The 19301-nt window shown below is 33.3% G+C and overlaps 1 protein-coding gene across 3 annotated transcripts in view; it reads right to left on the bottom strand.

The window, feature by feature from the left end:
• Nucleotides 1-19301, bottom strand: part of LOC120343174 (uncharacterized) — a 42860-nt gene that overhangs the window by 13271 nt on the left and 10288 nt on the right. For 2 of the 3 annotated variants that reach the window (XM_078111037.1, XM_078111036.1), the window contains exons 10-39: nt 19009-19080; nt 17532-17699; nt 17075-17167; nt 16360-16539; nt 15744-15830; nt 15158-15337; nt 14832-14918; nt 14135-14314; nt 13909-13998; nt 13250-13429; nt 12783-12872; nt 11904-12095; nt 10866-10955; nt 9888-10079; nt 8899-8991; nt 7644-7832; nt 7463-7555; nt 6369-6548; nt 5860-5952; nt 5362-5550; nt 4915-5007; nt 4525-4710; nt 4032-4124; nt 3224-3415; nt 2950-3042; nt 2539-2727; nt 1838-1930; nt 1304-1501; nt 686-778; nt 6-176 (exon numbers count right to left, since the gene is read on the bottom strand). In XM_078111037.1, coding sequence (XP_077967163.1) covers nt 6-176; nt 686-778; nt 1304-1501; nt 1838-1930; nt 2539-2727; nt 2950-3042; nt 3224-3415; nt 4032-4124; nt 4525-4710; nt 4915-5007; nt 5362-5550; nt 5860-5952; nt 6369-6548; nt 7463-7555; nt 7644-7832; nt 8899-8991; nt 9888-10079; nt 10866-10955; nt 11904-12095; nt 12783-12872; nt 13250-13429; nt 13909-13998; nt 14135-14314; nt 14832-14918; nt 15158-15337; nt 15744-15830; nt 16360-16539; nt 17075-17167; nt 17532-17699; nt 19009-19080 — 4119 coding nt within the window. The remainder of the gene's footprint in view (nt 1-5; nt 177-685; nt 779-1303; nt 1502-1837; nt 1931-2538; nt 2728-2949; nt 3043-3223; nt 3416-4031; nt 4125-4524; nt 4711-4914; nt 5008-5361; nt 5551-5859; nt 5953-6368; nt 6549-7462; nt 7556-7643; nt 7833-8898; nt 8992-9887; nt 10080-10865; nt 10956-11903; nt 12096-12782; nt 12873-13249; nt 13430-13908; nt 13999-14134; nt 14315-14831; nt 14919-15157; nt 15338-15743; nt 15831-16359; nt 16540-17074; nt 17168-17531; nt 17700-19008; nt 19081-19301) is intronic. The other variant, XM_078111038.1, reaches the window with a different exon arrangement.

Genomic DNA, 19301 nt, shown 5'->3' with positions numbered 1-19301 from the left:
CTTACAATATTCTCGTTGATGAATGTTTGTAATTTGAGACATTTAGCCTTGATTCCATTTATATCAATAGACGTTAGATATGTTTCATATTGAGCAAATTCTTCGAGCTCTTGAACGGACTGAATGTACGCCTGGAAATTCTGAATTGCTTCTTTTAGCTTTTGTTTTTGATCCTCCTGTTAAAGATAATATGGTTTTGAAGCAATAGAGTTTCAAACTAACACGCCATTTTTTTTTATTCTTTTCGGCACTGTATTTGCACCCTAAAGGCCGTCTAGCGACTTTTTCATCTTCAACTATTAAAAAATTAAAATCGATTGTTTTAACAATGGAAAAAAATTTCCAACAACATCAAACAAACATCCAACTACAGCAACGAGACTAACAACGGAAAAATAGCAATATGATATATATGGAAACCTGTATAACAATTAAGTACAAAGTTGTTTGTGAATAAATAAATCAGAATCAGAAAATATTTTTAAAAAGTGGAGAAATCTTCAATATGTAAAAATATCATCAACTTGTGTTGTCATTTTTGTGTCTGGTAGCGCTCAATTGTAACGTTATATACACAATGATGACATAATATTGGACGCTTATTAAAATGTTTCCTTGCTGAAGTATGAAGGGCAAATTCCGCCTTTCTGTGGGTACTTTTCCATATTATATTTAATTCAATCACCTGCTCTCTATCTTTGAGTTTCTTTACTATATCAGCCACAAAGTCTTCAAATTCTATTTTGACATCCTGAATTTGTTCTACGCTAAGCTTTTCCTGAAAACAGATCATTTTAATATTATACATCTGAACTTAAACTATTTTTTTTTTCAGTTTCAGTGAAAAGGGATTGCAATTTGCATCTGTGCATTGTAATAGACAAGATATACACCGCCAACCAATGTATTTTAGTGAAAGTTTGGTAAATCCAACTTCCCTAGCTAAACGGAACCAAGTACCCTAGCTAAAAGTATAAAGAACATTGATTAGTACCCTCGTCCCACGCCAAGGTAAAAGAGCAAAAGGTACAAGTTGGCCAAGGTAAATGGTGCAAGTTGGACACTTACAACTGGAACGTGAGATAATATTACATGACGTGGTGATCAGTGGTAATAGTGGAGCGAGTATGGCAAGTATGGAAGAGTCATGGAATATAACGGAGACAATTGGGGCAAGTAGGGCAGGAGTGACAAAAGTGTCCCAAAGCGACGCCACTTGTAATCAATATTAAGATGTCTTTAATTAATTCGGTTAAATAATAAACGATGTTGCAAATGTGTCGTGATCCGAATCCGTATGTACCTGGTTGTTGCTAAGTACTTCCTTCATTGCAAGACATTTTGCATTGATTTCTGCTTTATCATCAGAAGTTAGGAACTCAGCAAAATCTTTGAATTCCGCGTGCGATTCAACTGATCGAATATACAGCAGGAAATTTTGAATAACCTCGTTTTTCTTCTGTTCTTTTTCTCTTTCCTTTTTTGTCACAATGTTCACGAGCTAATAAGAATGAATATTGTTAGACCAGAACAATTATTTCTCCGCCGAGGTAATAGAAAGAAACCCAAAATTGCAAGATTTCTGACGTTTCAGCGAGAAAAATGGAATTATAAATATTTATTGACTTGATCTATTTATTTATTGTTTCAAATGCAAAGTAGAATATACATGGGCTGCAAATTAAATGTTTCATTCTCGGTGTAGCGTTCCTGTTCCTATCCAATAAGACAAGATCATAAATGGAAGAAAAGCCATATATGTACAGCTCAAATCGTCTATAATGCATCTAATCGTGATAGAAATTCGATCACTTAATGTAATAAATAAGATTTTTACCTGAGATTTTTGCTTTAGAGATTTCAACATACTTGCAACAAAATTTTCAAATTTTAATCTTTTTTCCTTCACTTGGTTGATGTCAAGGCTTTCCTAGAATAATTTTTATTTTCAATTTTTGATCTGATTTTCGTTTGTAAATATATTAATCAATAAAGACATTTGGTTGTTTTTTATAAAAATGTACAATTTATAGCTACATTCGTACTCGCGTAGTATGTGAAAACGGTCGAGAACGCCGGAACGTAGTATGTGTACCAGGTCAGGGTTAGGCCACCATTTCAGGTACAAATACTACAAGAGTCACTTGGCTAGTCCCCGAACTTGTAATAGAACTAAAATAAAGAAAGTTGGAATAATATTATGGCCTAACCCTGACCTGGTACACATACTACGTACCGGTATCCGCCATCTTGATTCACATACTGCGGGAGCACCGTTTTATTTTCCGAGATTAAATATTCAATTTGTAGTTTATTCCTAATCTTATTTTTGATAGATATTCCAAACTAAGTAATATAACTTTAATAAGCAATGATGTTATCAAAACAATAATAATAAAAAACATTTAAAAAACGTATGACTTGCATTACAATGTATGCTATGTATTAATTAATAGATAAGATTGTTGTTGTAAATATGTAAATTAACATATTTCTATTCAAATTTAATGATATAACACAAATTTTCTTAAAACTTACCCGATTTGTTATCAAAAATGTGTTTATTCTCAAACACCTATCATTGACATCCTGTTTTTCCTCTGACGACAAAAACTTTTCAAATTCAGCAAATGCTTCAAATGTTTGAACTGATTGAATATACTGTTGAAAATTCATGATTGCCTTGTTTAGTTTGTTTTGTTTTTCTTGTTGCTTTTCTTTATAGACCTGTTAAATTTATATTTACTATAATATTTTATAATATTTTTGGAAACCATTGTTTGTGTATGAATTACACCATATTTATTTGAACGTCTTGTAGAAGCTTTTCATTCAGAAATGCTGCTTCACAGATCATATTAATCTTACATTATATAATTCATAATTATTTTAGTCTTCTATGTACTTGAAAACCGAGACCTTATATTTATATGTAATATACCCATATACCTTATATTTTTGTTTTAGACTGTCCTTCGAACTTTTAACAAAATCAGCAAATTCATCTCTTTTGTCTTGTATTTGTTGGATATCGAGAGTCTCCTGTTATTGTAAATGATTAGGTTAATACATGTGTAGTTTTCATAAGCTATAAACATAGTTATTGCATTACAGACTTTGTTATATATTAAATAATGAAGATAAGAATGTTCCCTTTAAATATGTAAATTGAAATATTTACCTATTTAGTTTTAATGAAAAGAAAGGTTTTTAGAAGACTTACCGGATTTATGCTCAAAAATGTGTTCATTTTGATACACTTATTATCAACATCTTTTTTGTCATCAGGTGATAAAAACTTCCTGTATCCAGCAAACTCTTCCAATGCATAAACTGATTGAATAAACTTCTGAAAATTCCCAATCGCTTCGTCTCTCTCGTTTTCTCTCTTCCTTTGCTTTTCTAGGTGATGTGCCTGTAAATTGTGTTTTTGTAATCATTATAATAAATTGTAATTATTCAGTTTGTACCTCAAGATTAGTAGAGTAGACTTTATATTTTATTCAACTTGTTTGTTAAATTTTGTTCCAGAAATATTTTCAATGTTACAAGAGTATCGAGAACGAGGCAAGGTAGGAGATTGCGCGCATTTGAAGTATACAGATATTACAAATATAGCAATCAATTTATTATATTAATTATGGTTGAAATAGAAAATATTAAACTAAACTTTAAATTGGTTCGATCACAGATCATATCGATTAAGTAATCGAAAATAAATATAATATTGCATGTAGAATGACATTTAGAGGATAAAACTGAAGTATTAAATCATATTTATTATTAATCTCCGTTGTTTCCTTAGTATTAATTTTGATAAATTTTCAAATGAATTCGTATGAAATAAATGGAATAAACCGACAAGTCATTCGTATATATTTTCAAATAAATAAAATTTCAAATGAATTCGTATGAAATAAATGGAATAAACCGACAGGTCATTTGTATCTCATTTGGGTTTGAATCCATTTCTACTACTGTTTCGGGAAAATATAAAGGGTCTATATTATCTTAAAAAAAAAACGCGTTACCTTATATTTTTGTTCTAGGCCGTCCTTCAGACTTTTGACAAAATCTTCAAATTCAGACCTTTTTTCGTTTATTTGTTTGGTATCAAGATTTCCCTGTAAATGATTACGTCAATACTTCAAGATCGCCGACATTTTAATACAAAAAAAACTGACGTAACTGCATGGATCGACTAAATAAACATGTATTGGGACATGCCTTTAAACGGTCGGTCCATTTTTAACCAAGCGCTCACACATTTCACCTAATTATTATGTAAATAATAGTTACACTCTCAGTTAAACAGTTTTTTATGTTTTAATAAACTTAAGGCAAGACCCGAAACGGAATAAGAGTACTGATAGAAAATGTACTAACGAGGTGAACGTATATAGCTTTATACTAGTGACAGAAATACCAATATATAGCTGTCAAAACAAGTTTGAAAAGATTGCTAAATGGGAACATTTAAATTTATTTTGATGCTTTTTAATATTGATAGTTCAAAACACTAGCCTGATGTTTCTTGAGAAATTCTTTCGCTTCATGACATTTGATATTTATTTCTTCCTTGTCATTATGAGATAAAAACTCATATTTCTGAAATACTGTGTGATCTTGTACTGAATTGATATATTGCTCGAAATCTTGAATCACTTCAAGTCGTTTCTGTTCTTGTTTCATTTTCTTCTGCTTTTCAAGCTGTGAAAAGGTTATTTTATGTGGTTTAAAAAATTCGTGTGCTCACTTGGATCTTGGATGTATTGTTAGAAAATTAGGATGAATTTGCATTAATTAAAAGAAATGGCCAAAAAGTCATATGTACTTATGAAATTCAATAAGTTTGTACTTTTGATTGTGAAACAAATAAATGACCTCGATAGTATTACAATAAAACGCATTTACCTTATATCTTTGTTTTAGACTCTCCATCAGATTTTTGACAAAATCTTCCAATTCACGTCTCTTGTCTGGTATTTGTTGGATATCAAGTTTTTTCTGTTAATGTTAATAATCACGTCAATACATCAAAATTGGAGATATTTTATTACAAAAGAAATAGCTGGATGTAATGATTAAACAAAAAAATTTTGATAATGAGACTTTGATAATGAGACAGTCGGCTCATTTTTTAACTAAAGCTCTTACACAGTTCACCTAATTATTATGTAAGTAAGACTTACACTGTCAGTTTTTATATATCCTATCAGTATTTACTCAGTATATTTGAAAAAAGCTCAAAGCGGAAAAATAAAAAATTACTGATAGGATATGTACTAACGAGGTATATATATATATATATAAAGAATCCATTTCTACTTTAATATTGCAAATTTCAAATAATTAACTGACCTGTTTTTTTTTAAGAAATTCCTTCGACTCAATGCATTTATCATCGATTTCGTTTTTGTCATTGTCAGATAAAAACTCCTCATACTTCTGGAATTCTGCATAACTTTGCACTGACTCAATAAACTTCTGGAAATCTTGAATCTCTTCAATTTTTTTCTGTTCTTCATATTTTCTCTTCTGTTCATCAAGCTGTATTTTACAATATAGTTGCATGTTCAAGATCATGAATTACTTTGTTAGCAATATTAGAAAAAAACTATGTCGCGCCGTTTTCTATCTTCATGTAATAAAATTGATTGGTCAATTAAATGCAAAGAATTTTTTTTTGTCATCGCCAACGCCAAGAACAACAACAACGATTTTGAAAAACGTTCCATAATTTCATTTTGTGCCTTCTAACTGCCAGATAGAAACTGTTGACTTTTGTTTGGCAAACCTTAAATTCAATCCGATGTCAGACACGTATGCCTCTCCCATAATGCAGCAACATACACTTACCTGAGCTTTGTGTTTAAGACCATCCAGTACACGATTAACGAAGACTCCAAATTCTGCTGTCTTGTCTTCTATCCGTTTCATGTTGAGGTTTTTCTAAAAATAATATTCCAATTACATTTCTGACAATGATAAAAAATTTCTCACTCTAGCAGTCAAGCACAGGGTTGACAGTAGTAGTCAGCGTCGTTTTGTTTCTAACTAGGGGCGTGACTTGTTTCCGAAAAAAAGAAAAGGGTTAAACAAAAGAGACGTACCGATAACTCTAAGAGTTGGGGACAAAACTTTCAGTTTTAGCTTATTAACAAACTTTTATGTTATAGGAGTGAGCTGGATCATATATCATGACTATGTGTTGAATAAATCGCTGTAATGAATGATATCTCTGTTTGAACTTTGACTTGTAGGCTAAAGCCAAATCTCACCAAGACAAATGAGATTATTTCATCAGCCACGAAGTTTTTGATTTTCGAAAATGCATAACACAAAGTAATATTTCGAATAAATCTTACCGAGTTGAGAAATGTATTCATTTCCTCGCATCTTCCATTAATTAAGTCTTTGTCACCTTGTAATAAATACATTTCATACGGCTTGAATACAGAATGCTCTTTGACTGAACGAATATACTGCTGGAAATTTTCAATTGCTTTGTTCAGCTCTTCTTTCCTTTGCTTCTCCAGTTTTTCGTTCTGTAAAATTTTAAAATACTTTGATACAGAAATCAGTGGGTTTTCTTTGTTTAAAATTACATCTAATTATGACAACGTCTGAGAAAACAAGACAAATGTGATATAAATTAAATCTTACAATCCTGAAAAATGACAACCTAATGTTTATTGATGTAGTTACAACATGAAAAAATCTGTGACCGCAGCTTTACGTTACCAACTATCTCTTTCTCAAGTTAAATTCAGAGATCTGTGCTAACGAATTTCAGCAAATATGTATGTCTGAACGACAATTTATTTAAAGCCATGCTCCGAGTAGAATGTATGAAAATCTAAAATAATATCCCATGCCTGTCACCATATTCGAGATAAAATAAACTGGCAAACAATGCCGACTAGCGGCTCACATATGAGAAGACATACGCAGTCGTGAAACATTACTCTTATAAAAACAAATGAAAAAAAATACATGGAATAACCTTGATTTAGGCAAATAGGTTCAAATAGGTAAAAACATAAATTTTAAAACTGCATTCATACTAATTTTTACATTGTACTTATTATCTATCTATTCCTATGACGATACAATGGCCTAACAGCTAGCTTGTACGAAGCGAATAAGGAATATTAGAAGATCAATAACCAAAATGTGCCTGAAACTACTAGAAAGCTTATGTTAAATAAAGGTGCGGCCTGCGGTTTCACCTATTTGTATGTGGCCCTTTTGTATTAAAGGTTGCACACGGCTGATTTATATCATTTCCTAACTGTTTAATTATTATTAGTTTTGATAGAAATAAATTTGCATTAAAGAAATGAAATGGCCCAACAACTGCAAAGAGTCATAAGTATCTATAAGTTCCAATACGTTTGTACTTTTGATTTTGAAAAAATAAATGGTTTTCATAAAATTAGAATAAATAAAATACATTTACCTTAGATTTTTGTTCTAGGCTGCCCATCAGAATTTTGACAAATTCTTCAAGTTCAGATCTCTTGACGCTTATTTGTCTTATATCAAGACTTTCCTGTTATGGTAGAAAAATTGCTAAATGTGACATTGAAATACAATCCATTTTTTACATTAATATTCGAAAATTCAAATGACTAACTGACCTGGTTTCTTTCGAGAAATTGCTCCGACTCAAAACATTTATTTTTGACTTCCTTTTTGTCATTGTCGGATAAAAATCTCTCATATTTTTGGAATTCTGTGCAAGTTTTTACTGACTCAATAAACTTCTTGAAATCTTGAATTTCTTCAGATATTTTCTGTTCCTCTTTCTTTTTCTCCTGCTCAGCAAACTGTATTATGTAATACAGTCGCGTGTTTGAGTGCATGGTATACTTTATTAGCAATGTTTGGAAAAAACTCTTTTTATAATAAATATCAAAATTAAGATATAATAAAAAAAATACATTTCTTAATAAATGGCAATGCTCAAATACATGGTCATGACGCGAAAGACTCATATTCGGCCTATTATCAGCGATTCCCTGTTAATCTATAAGAGAAACTCACATCAGTACTGGAAAACCTTTAGTTTAGGGTTTAGAGAAACGATCGTCGCGTGGTGAACATCTGACCCGTACCACTCAATGAAAAATAAATATAAGTATATCATTAGAGCAGTGGTTCTCATACTTTTCAAGCCGCGCTCCCATTTTAGAATTTGTCAAGTCTCGTGCTCCGCCTCAAAAATAACTAGCAGCTAACAATAAGCTACGAATAACAGATAGTAAGGCGGAAGTGTGTTTTATTGGAAAACACGTTTAAAATACGTGGATGGAACGTAAATATACAAATAAATAAAGAAATGTAAATATTCAAAATAAGGCTGACATGATCAAATTTACCAAATAATTTTAATTAGCTTCACGCCCCCTCGAAATATTTTCTTGTAATGTATGCCAAACTAAAACGACTAATGTTCAGTTAAATTTTAGCAAATTCGTATGTCAAAACGACAATTTTTCTAGACTAGAGCCTTGCTCCGAGTAAAATAAAGGTAGATCTGGGATTTAAATCCCCTGCGGAAATTGTAGCGGATCGAATATCAGAAGACACACGCAGTCGTGAACCGTTACTCAAATAAAAATAAATGAAAAAAACGGCGCTGCGGAAGTATGTGCACCAAGATGGCGCACCACCAGAACCTCAACCTGGTACACATACTATGTTCAGGTTGTGCGCCATCTTGGTGCACATACTTCGGGAGCACCAAAAAATGTGAAATAACCTTGATTTGGGTGTGTTCATTACAAAAAAGATGAATTTTAAAACTAAATTCATACTAATGTTTACAATGTACTTAATAAAAATAAAACAATTTTATAGACTTTTGGAAAACATTTATTTAAATAAGCTTGCCTCTGCTCTCTCTTGTAGATTTTCCAAAACATCTTCAACAAAAGTTTGAAATTTTTCTTTTTCACTTTGTATTTGATTGATGTCAGGCATTTCCTAAAAAATAAAATTTTTATCAAATGTTGAACTATCTGTTAACATTGAGGATATTTAGCAAAGAAAAATATAGATTTTAAAAATTCAGGATTTAGAATTCCAAATGCTTTACAAACTGATCATAATTAAATTAATTATAAGTCCGGGGGTTCTCAATCGTGGGTATGTTTTATATAAGTTAATCGAACGTAAATTTTGCAATAATGAAGTTAAAGAGCTAAATGTGGCTGTTAACCACATAGCTTATTACAGTACTACTTAGCTTACTAAGTACTCTTAATTGATGTTCATTTACTCCCGTTGCAGAAAGATTGTTTATCGCTGACATGAGTGAACTACGGCCCGCGGGCCAAATCCAGCCCGTTAGATAATTCAATCTTGCCCGCCTGATGCTGTCAAAACCAGAATAAAACCAAATTTTGTTGTTTTAGCTGAAAAATTGCTCGTGGAATTTGTTGAAATTGTGAATAAATTTAGTTTCCGCGAGAGGAAAAATGATAATGCTCGCTTGATATGTCTGCAAGGTGTGTCGGTCGGTGACAATCTAAAACGGCATTTTCTACTTTTGCAGGTTTTAGTGAGTTTTTTGTGGTTTTTGCATATTTTATCTAGATAAATGACAAACTATGATCAATGTGTTTGGACAATAAAAGTGTTTGTTTTGGTTTGCACTGTTTACCTATTCTTGGCAGTTGGCACTATTGTGGCCCGCGAGCAATACAAAAATAATAGTGTGGCCCGCGAGGCCGACAACCTTGGACCACCCTGATATACACAGTTGCAAAATGAATTTTTGTTTTGAAATTTTTCAAGGGTAAAAACAATAGAATGGTCGTCTTTTTATCGATTTAGATCCAGCCATCAAAAGGAATTTTAAATTTAACAATTGAACTCACAGAATTTCCACTAAGAAATTCCATCGATCTGATGCATTCAACTTCGATCGCCTCTTTTTCATCAGGTGCCAAAAACGTTTGATAAACTCCGAATATAGTATGCATCTTCCATGAATGAACATATTGCTCAAATTTCTTGATTGCTTTGTGTCGCTCTTGCTCATTTTTCCTTTTCATTTCTTGATCAGCGACCTGTGTCAAACATATCGTGATGTTAATTAGTCTAAAAAATACGAGGACATTTCAAATTTATCGCTCGAAATACAAAATCGTGAAATCTACCTGTGGTCCAGTACTCAATCAGCGACTGATCGGGAATATCTGAACGGTTTTGCGTTAGGCATACATGGTTATCGGAAGTTTGGGCTTGCCAAACTTTTCAAGATAGCGAGACATTTATAATATGTTTGAATTTTCCGCGGCCCCCCGCATCACATTTGAAATTTTCCAACAAACTCGACATTGATAAGCAAGCGCGCCGCTTCTCTAATCCTATGTTTGTTCTCGAAATCGTGAGATTTACGTTTTGCACTATTTTCAATAAATGCGTTCCGAATCAAAAGTCTAAAATAGTACAATAGATATAATACTTAGCGACTCCTGAAATTCGTTGCACACACCATGCCGGTTCGCGACCTCAGTTTGGTAAGCCCTGGTGTAAAGAATAGCCACAGTCGGGAAAAGTCGTAATTAAAAAACCCTGCGTTAGAATAAAATCTACCGAACATTTTGCAAAAATGACTGTGTGCGTAGCGGATGAATTTACAACGTTTAGAAGCATATATGAGATCAACAAAGAGACAAACCTGTCATTTTTGAGTTTCCCGAAATATAGTCACTAGTTTGATACAAAAAATTGGTTACAATATCGTAAAAATTCTGTTTCCTATAAAAAATGAAATCAGTGACCACTTTAAAGAAATCTTGTAGGTCAGGAGGTGTGGAAATACACCATAAACAATAATTCATTTCAATTACCTGAGCTTGGTGCAGCCTTTTCAATATACTTTCAACAAACTTTATGAATTTTGAATGTTCTTCATGTATTTGATTAAGTTCGAGCTTTTCCTGTAAATAAACAATTCATTTCGATTATTTTTTTTCTTTTCCATACATTCTCTATTGCTCCCCGACTCACTGATTTAAAAATTTGGAAAACAGTTCTGGCTCACTAATGATAAATAAGATAGTTAATTTCAAATATTTCGATTCAAATATTTTGAAATTAAACATTAATGGAACCATTTGTATAAACATAATTTATCGAATAAAATTTGGTTTAAATTGAGCAGATAAAACTGTGACTCGCATTTGTAAAATTAAAAAAAAAAGTGTGATTGAAGAATCACGGTGCACAATAAGACAAATGTGTTTCTGTAATGTTCGCCCAACCAAAACAGTCTTCCCCAGACAAATATAATTTAATTGTAACAAGTCAAGCGAATACATGCGTTTTTGTGTCAGTGTGCAACAAGAATCACGATTCACTTCAAATAGGCATGTTCAGTTTTGTTTCGGTATGCTTTGAATATACGTACTATACTAATAATTAATTTGTTACCGTTTGCGTCACACTTACATGGCCCGCCGGTCTAGGTGGGCAAGGTTTTTGGACCAGGGGCCACCCCTGGACTCACTCTAGCCCTTTACATGGTGCGATGCTTAATGTTTTTTTTGTTTTTTTTGTAACACAGTTAATGTTGTTCATGAAATTAAACTTTTCACGTCATACTCACATGACAGTCTAGGTCGGAGTACTTTTTGACCCCTGGTTCAAATACCCTGTCCATCCCTGGTCTAGCCTAATATCGCTTTTTATATTTCACTTACGTCTTACCGCACTCTATAATAAAAGGTATACACAGTTGCAAAATGAATGTTAGTTTTGAAACTTGCTAAGGGTAAACAATAGAATGGTTGAGAACCCTTAGTTTAAGTATTTATTACTTATATATCTTTTTATAGATTGAGATCCAGTCATCAAAGATGGATTATAAATTTAACATATGAACTCACAGGATTCGCACTAAGAAATTTCTTCAATCTAATACATTCTTCTTTTATATCATCTTTGTCATCAGGCGTCAAAAACTTTTGATAATCTCCGAATTCAGTATGCATTTCAACTGAAGGAATATATTCTTGAAATTTTCGAATGGCTTCATTTTGCTCCTTCTCTTTTTCCCTTTTCTGTTTCAGATATGCGTCCTGTGTTAAACATATCCAGTCGTTTACTAATCTATCTATAAATTACAGTCAGATTAAGCGTTGAAAATACAGTTCAACGGAAAGTCCCAGTCAGTTCAGGGCCGCGGCGTCGACGAAATATTACATTCGGCTTCAATTCCCGACTCAGAGTCGAAAAAAATTGTTTCTGACTCCGAGTAACAAAAACTTTGGCATATGCAAGACTTCCTCAGTAAACTGGTAAACGCTTAATCAACATAATTTTTTTTATTTAAAATGACTTCGACGTCATGGCCATTATCCAGTACCTATTCAGATGAGAAATATCTGAGCGGTTTTATATTAGTCACTCATGCTAAGTGTAAGTGATAGCCACAATCAAAATAAAAGCGGTAACCATTAAGCTGTTAACCCTGCGTCAGAGAAAATCTACCAATTGTTTTGTACCATCAATAACGTAATAGATCGGGGTTTGTGAAGCGCATGACATACGCGGCTGACGCGAACATTTAAAACGCTTAGAAGCATTATGGAATCAACAAAGAAACAACAAGTTTTTTAGAATATAGTTTGATACGTGAAAACTGTACTGATTACAATAATGTAAAAATTATATTCCTTTTTTAAAATAGGAATCAGTGACCGCTTGGAATCAACCTTGTACGTCTGTAGGTGCGAAAACATCTGAAACTGACTCATCTCAATTACCTGAGCTTGGCGCAGCTTGTTCAATATTCTTTCAACAAACTGTTCCAATTTTAAATGTTTTTCGTGTATTTGTTTGAGGTTGAGATTTTTCTGCAAAAATAGATTTTCATTTAATTTGTACTTTTTCTTTATATACGCATTCTTAAGGATATTTCACATGGTGTTTTAAATGTTGAGCATGGATTGTTTGAACGTAGTGGGGTTTGGAATATACCAATCAAAATACCGCTGGAATGATAATCAAGGGGCCATAATTATTAAAAACACTGGGAAATGGGCCACAAGCCATAAAAGGTTTGGAACCACTGCCTTATAACTTTGTTTCTGTAAATCAGTGGTTTAAAACTTTGCTCAAACAATGTTCTGCTTTACTACTGAGTGAGTGCTCTCAGAAAAAAAAAGAGAATAAAAAAAGAGCAAAAAAGGGGGTGGGGGGAATATGTATAAGTACAAACCAGCAAACTTACCGGATCGTACTCAAAGAATTTCTCTGCTGTAGAACATTTCTCACGAATTTTGTTCTGGTCTTCTGGTGTCATAAACCTTTCATACTGCTTGAATACTTCGTGTTGTTGGACAGAACGAATATAATCACGAAAACTTTGAATTGCAACTCGTAGCTCTTGTTCTTGCTTTTTTTTCTCTTCCTGTTATTATTAGGAGAAAATGTTTTAAAAACTAATTCCGTTTAAGGTATGTGAGCCGGGTTGGTTATGATATATTTTCAAGAGAAACGTTCATTCCAAGCACGACTCCGAAACATTTAAGCAGGCAGTTCCATTTCCAGACTTCACATTAGAATAAAATTAGATTAGTACTACAGACAACTGGGTGAAACAAAATTGTCTGGTATTTCCAATTATATTATTGGTTTAATTATATGATTTCGAATGGTAGATCCCGACCACTAGATGGCCAAAGTTCCTACCCCGGCTACCACTCCGTAAGGATCAAAAGTGCGAAGTAAGCTAAAAATCCCGATTTCACACCCCACGTCAACCTCCTTTAAAACAAGCAATGCCAAAAATAAAGATTTTTACGAAAATGGGATGAGTGGCTACTTACGCCGAACCCTATCTGGTCTAGATATGCATGAACGCCTCTTACACAAAAATTTCAAAAGCACCTGAGCTTGGTTTTCCAGCAGTCTATTTGATATACTTTCAACAAAACGTTTGCACTCTGAGTGTTGTTTGTGAATTTGTTCGAGGTTTTCCTGTGAATAAACGGATTATTTCTATATTTTTTTTCCACCCAAAACACTAATTCGAAAATGGTACAAAACATTTTGATAGTTCTTATTAAGCCAAAAACATGAGAGAGAAAATTTGATTATAAACCAGCAAACTTACCGGATTGCCATCCAGAAATTTCTCTGCTGCAGAAAATTTTCCACCAATTTCGTTCTGATCTTCACGTGTTATAAACCTTTCTTGCTGCCTAAATACTTCATGTTGTTGGACAGAACGAATGTAATCACGAAAACTTTGAATTGCGTAATGTAGCTCTTGTTCCTTCTTGCTTTTCTCTTCCTGGTATTTATATGAGAGCATGTTTTGAAAACAAATTTCGTTAAGGGGTGTGAGCTGGGTTGGGTATAAGCTGTTTTAAAGAGAACGTTAATGCCAAGCATGATTCCGAAACATTTAAGCAGGCGGTTCCATCTTCAGACTTCACATTAAAATAAAATTGAATTAGTACTCCTGACAAGCGGGTGATAAAATTATAGCTGCTAGAAGTTTGGTACCTCCAATTCCAAATATTTTTTGGATTTGATGATATAATTTTAAAAGCGGATCCCGACTATTAGGGGTGAAAGTTCCGTCTGCAACTTTATGGAAGAATCAAAAGTTCGACACAGGTTGAAATTCCTCAGGTTGCAGGTCTCGTCTTCAGATGCCACGCCGACCACCTTTCATAGGGTATAATACGCAATTGCCAAAACATAGAGATGTTTACGAAAGTTGGATCAGTGGCTACTTTGGCAAATCCTTATCTGGTGAGGAGATGCATAAACGCCCCATGCAAAATTATTTTAAAAGCATTTACCTGAGCTTGGTTTTTCAGCTTTATCAACATACTTTCAACAAAACTTTCGAAATTTGAGTGTTGTTTGCGTATTTGTTTGAGATTTTCCTGTAAACAAGCAGTGGATCCTAACTTTACTCAAATATTCTTCTGCTTTACTAGTGAGTGAGTGTTTTAATCATATTTTCTTATGAAAACAAAAGAATTAAAAAAGAAGGAAAAGTATACGTCTAATTAAAAACTTAGATATATGCTAAGTATCATACCACATAAACCAAGTCGAGAGTTCCTATCAGGCCAGAAAAACAAGAGTGATAATTTAAGTAAAAGTAAAACAGTAAAGTTACCGGATTCTCATCAAGAAATTTCTCTGCTGCAGCACAACTTCCACGAATTTCGTTTTGATCTTCACGTGTCATGACGGTTTCATACTGCTTCAATACTTCATGTTGTTGGACAGAATCAACGTAATCACGAAAACTCTGAATTGCGTCATGTAGCTCCTTTGCTTGCCTACTGTACTCTTCCTGGTGTTGGAACGAAAGTATGTTTTAAAAATTCTGTCGAGGGCTGTTGACTGAGTTTTATATAAGTAGTTTTAAGGAGAAGTGCTCATTCCAAGCAAGACTCTAAAACATTCAAGCAGGCAACTTCATCTCCCGACTTCGCAATAAAATAAAATTGTATTAGTGCTCCTGACAACCGAGTGATAAAATTTTGAATTTCAGAAGTCTGGTATTTCCAAATACTTTTTTTAGTTTGATCATATGATTTTAAATGCGGATCCCGACCATTAGGGGTTAAAGTTCCGTCTCCAACTTTGAACTAAGGTTAATACAACGAGATTTTCCAAAGTGGGATCAGTGGCTTAGAGCGTTATTTGGTGAGAAGAGGCATGAACGCCCTATACAAAAATATTTTAAATGCATTTACCTGAGCTTGGTTTTCCAGCCTATTTGACATACTTTCAACAAAACGTTTGAACTTTGAGTGTTGTTTGCGTATTTGTTCGAGGTTTTCCTGTAAATAAACAGTTCATTTCCATAAATGTTTTACATATTCTCTTACATAATTATTTACTTTTCATCCAAAACACTAATTTGAAAATTGGCACAAGCAATTTGTTCGAACGAATTTTTAATGGAAAACAGTTTTGGAACACTTATAATAAAACAGGGTTCAATTAATGACCAGCCCGCGCGTACATAAAGTATAGATTTTCATTTGCAAAATCTGAAAAACAAAACATATGCGTATGGACACAAATGTGTTTTTTTAGTAGTTCGTCAGACCGGAATCAAACTTCACTTCAACGAGCATAATTTGAGACTGAGAGAGGAAAGTTTCCAACCACATTTGTGTTAGTATACAAGAAGACGTTTAAATGACTCAGAATAGTCATCTTTATTCTTTATCCATCACCCCAGATCCTTCACCGCAAATACATAGTAGCAGGATATGTAGTAAGCAATGTAGAAACCAAATCAATAGTATATTAAGCAGAAGAGTAGGAATGATAATGTAGACAAGTACAAACTAAGAATCCTACCGTATTGTCGTTGAGAAATCTCTCTACTGCGGCACAATTCCTATGAATTTTGTTTTGGTCTTCTGATTTCAAAAATCTTTGATAATGCTTGAATATTTCATGTTGTTTGACAGAACGAATGTCATCACGGAAATTTTGAATTGCGCCACGTAACTCTTGTTTTTTCTTTCTTTTCTCTTCCTGGTATTAAAATGAGTTTATGTTTTAAAACCACTTCCATTGTGCGATGGGGTTGAGTTGGTTATGAGCTTTTTTGGAGAGAACAGTTTGATCCGAACATCACATTGAGGCATTCAAAAAGCTATAATCCGGCTATAACTACTACTTTCGACACCGAGTGGGAAAAAAATAGATTTTAAACACCAGTTTCTGACCTTAAAATGAAATTTTTAATTTACGATGTTTTTATTTTTAAATATTTTGCCCATAATTCCCGGCTATCAGAAATATAAAATTTTATTTCTGTACTCCTACTCCGGATAGTTCAAACTTTCGACCCCGGCCTCACATGAATGGTGTTGAAACTGCACATATATTGCACATTTCAAAAAAAAATATCAGATCTTCAGCAAGAAATTTACATTTAACAGTTAATAGTCGGAGACATTCCGATTTTTTAAGAACTTTGGCTGTTCGGCATCTTTTGGAGATTGGATTCGTGTTTTTCATTTTCATTCAAGATTATTACAAAGTAATTCCTTTTGAGTAAGTTTACCTTGTATTTATGTTCCAAACTTTCTATAAGACTTTCAATAAAATCTTCAAGTCTTCGTCTTTCGGCATCAATTGTTCCAATATCGAGATTTTTCTGTAAGTAAATTAATTGTGAAATTAATATTTTTTGTGAATTAAACAACACGAAAATATGTAAAAATGTTACCTGAATCATAATTCTTGCATTATTGAGCAGCAAATTGTGATTAAAAGTGCATTTGTGGGAAAAGAGTGAAAAACCTACATTGATTTATTTCCTAATAACAGTTTTTTTATTGCGGCACTCAGCTAACATCCGTGGCCACGATGTGGCACGCAACCGAAAACAATTGCCCGCTCCTGTTACTCAGTCTATTATACCAATCAGACAAGATAGAGAAATCCATGATCCAAAATTGAAAGAACTTTGAAAAGTAGAAGCAATATTTTTGTTTGATTAAAATAAATAAATTCTCCACCTGGTTTTCATTGAGCATCTGCCCCAATTCCTGGCATCTTTTGTTAACTTCATTCTGTTCAGCAGATGTCAGCAATGAAGCATAGTCTCCAAATATTTGGTGAGTTTGAACTGAACGAATATAGTTCTGAAAACTACGAATAGCTTCGTCTCGCTCCTGGTTCGCAAGCTGTTAAATTTAGAAAACATTGGTTGGAAGAATCAAAATACTGCAGATTTCAAAAGATATTAATTACATTTGATAAATAGGAACTAGCTACCCTTGACTGTTTAGTTGGTCCTCAAACATGTTCTTGAACATTCTAATGAATTTGTTTGGCAATTAACTTTTCAGCATAATTGGGTTTCAACCAAGTGGATTATAACTTTTTCCAGAATCGTAGCACACAAAAAAGACCGCACGTGGCCAATCGCTTCGTTTCTTTAGCGACATCTCGAGGAATAGAACGCAATAATACGCTTCTGGAAATGCTCTCTCCGAATAATGTTCAGAGCAAGCGGTAAGTAGCGCATCTTTGGTTATTTTCACATTCTGGGTGATCGCCATAACTGAAAATCAATCTTGTAATATTTAATCATTGTTTCGACGGCCGAGTCTGTATACGTAAAACCTTTTTTAGCATTACAGAGAAAGAATAATTGCCATAACCTTGTTGGAATTTTGTGGCCTAGTCGTTAAAGCGTTGGACTTTTGTATATTGGCGAAAAATTTAAGGATCGAATATCGTGCCCACTGCCGTACCCAGGGTGTAATAAAATAGGCGCCGAATCGGAAATACTTCGGCCCTATCAAAATATAATCGATCTTTCGTATAGTTTTAATAATGGTGGGTTAATATAATTGTAATACAAATTTAATAGCAACCTAGATTACTGTAACTTACAGATACAATCATAGAATTACAAAAGCTCAAGTGTTGAATAAATTTTTTATTTTCGTATAAATGATTAAAAAATTTATGGTTTGTTTTCCTTTAAATCATCCTGTATATGAACCTGAAAAAATTCATAACCGTAACCCGTTAAGTCATGCTTTAATTTTTAAAATGCGTCACCAGAAAGAAAACAACGCGAATTGCAGGCTTCAGATTTCTTCATACAACAGTACAATCTAATACAATACATATACCAGCTATTCTCTCCCTTGTAGTCAAAAGATGTAGCTTATATTACGCCAGTAGTACACTACAAAATATTAGAAACAGGTTCTCATTAGTATCGAACTCACTAATAACAGACTCCTTCATTTCAAAGATTGTATTTATGTATGTTGGTACTTGAGCTACATTGCCATGGCACGCTTCACATAAAACCTAATACATAACTTTTAAAACACCAAACATAACGCTAGTCACTAGCTGCAGTGCACGTTACCCATTTGCTGTTGGAGTCTTATACGTGCAACATGAAAAAGAACAGATTTGCTAATTGCCACGATATTTCAGGAACCCTGAATCCTACCACTGGCTTACGCTTACCTGTTCATTTATTGCATCACTCGGTGTGACTGCAGAAAAATCACTGTCGTTTGATATTTTGAACTCTTCCATCTGAATGAAAAAAACATTTGTTAATAAACAAGTGTGTCGGGCCCATACAGAAAGCACATTTTAAAGGCTGAATTTTTGCACTGGCGTTTAATTTTGTTTTTTAAATAATATTCGAGCCTCAAGGAGAACTTCTTACATCAAAATATAATGCGAACTAGATGCTACCACTGCATTTGGACACCAAAATCTTTCTTCTTCACAGCTTACCCGATTTATTACAT

Source organism: Styela clava, chromosome 3 (assembly GCF_964204865.1).
Source record: "Styela clava chromosome 3, kaStyClav1.hap1.2, whole genome shotgun sequence".
Classification (NCBI taxonomy): Eukaryota; Metazoa; Chordata; class Ascidiacea; order Stolidobranchia; family Styelidae; genus Styela; species Styela clava.
Note: the sequence above shows the minus strand (reverse complement) of the source record. Positions and strands in the feature narration are given on the sequence as shown.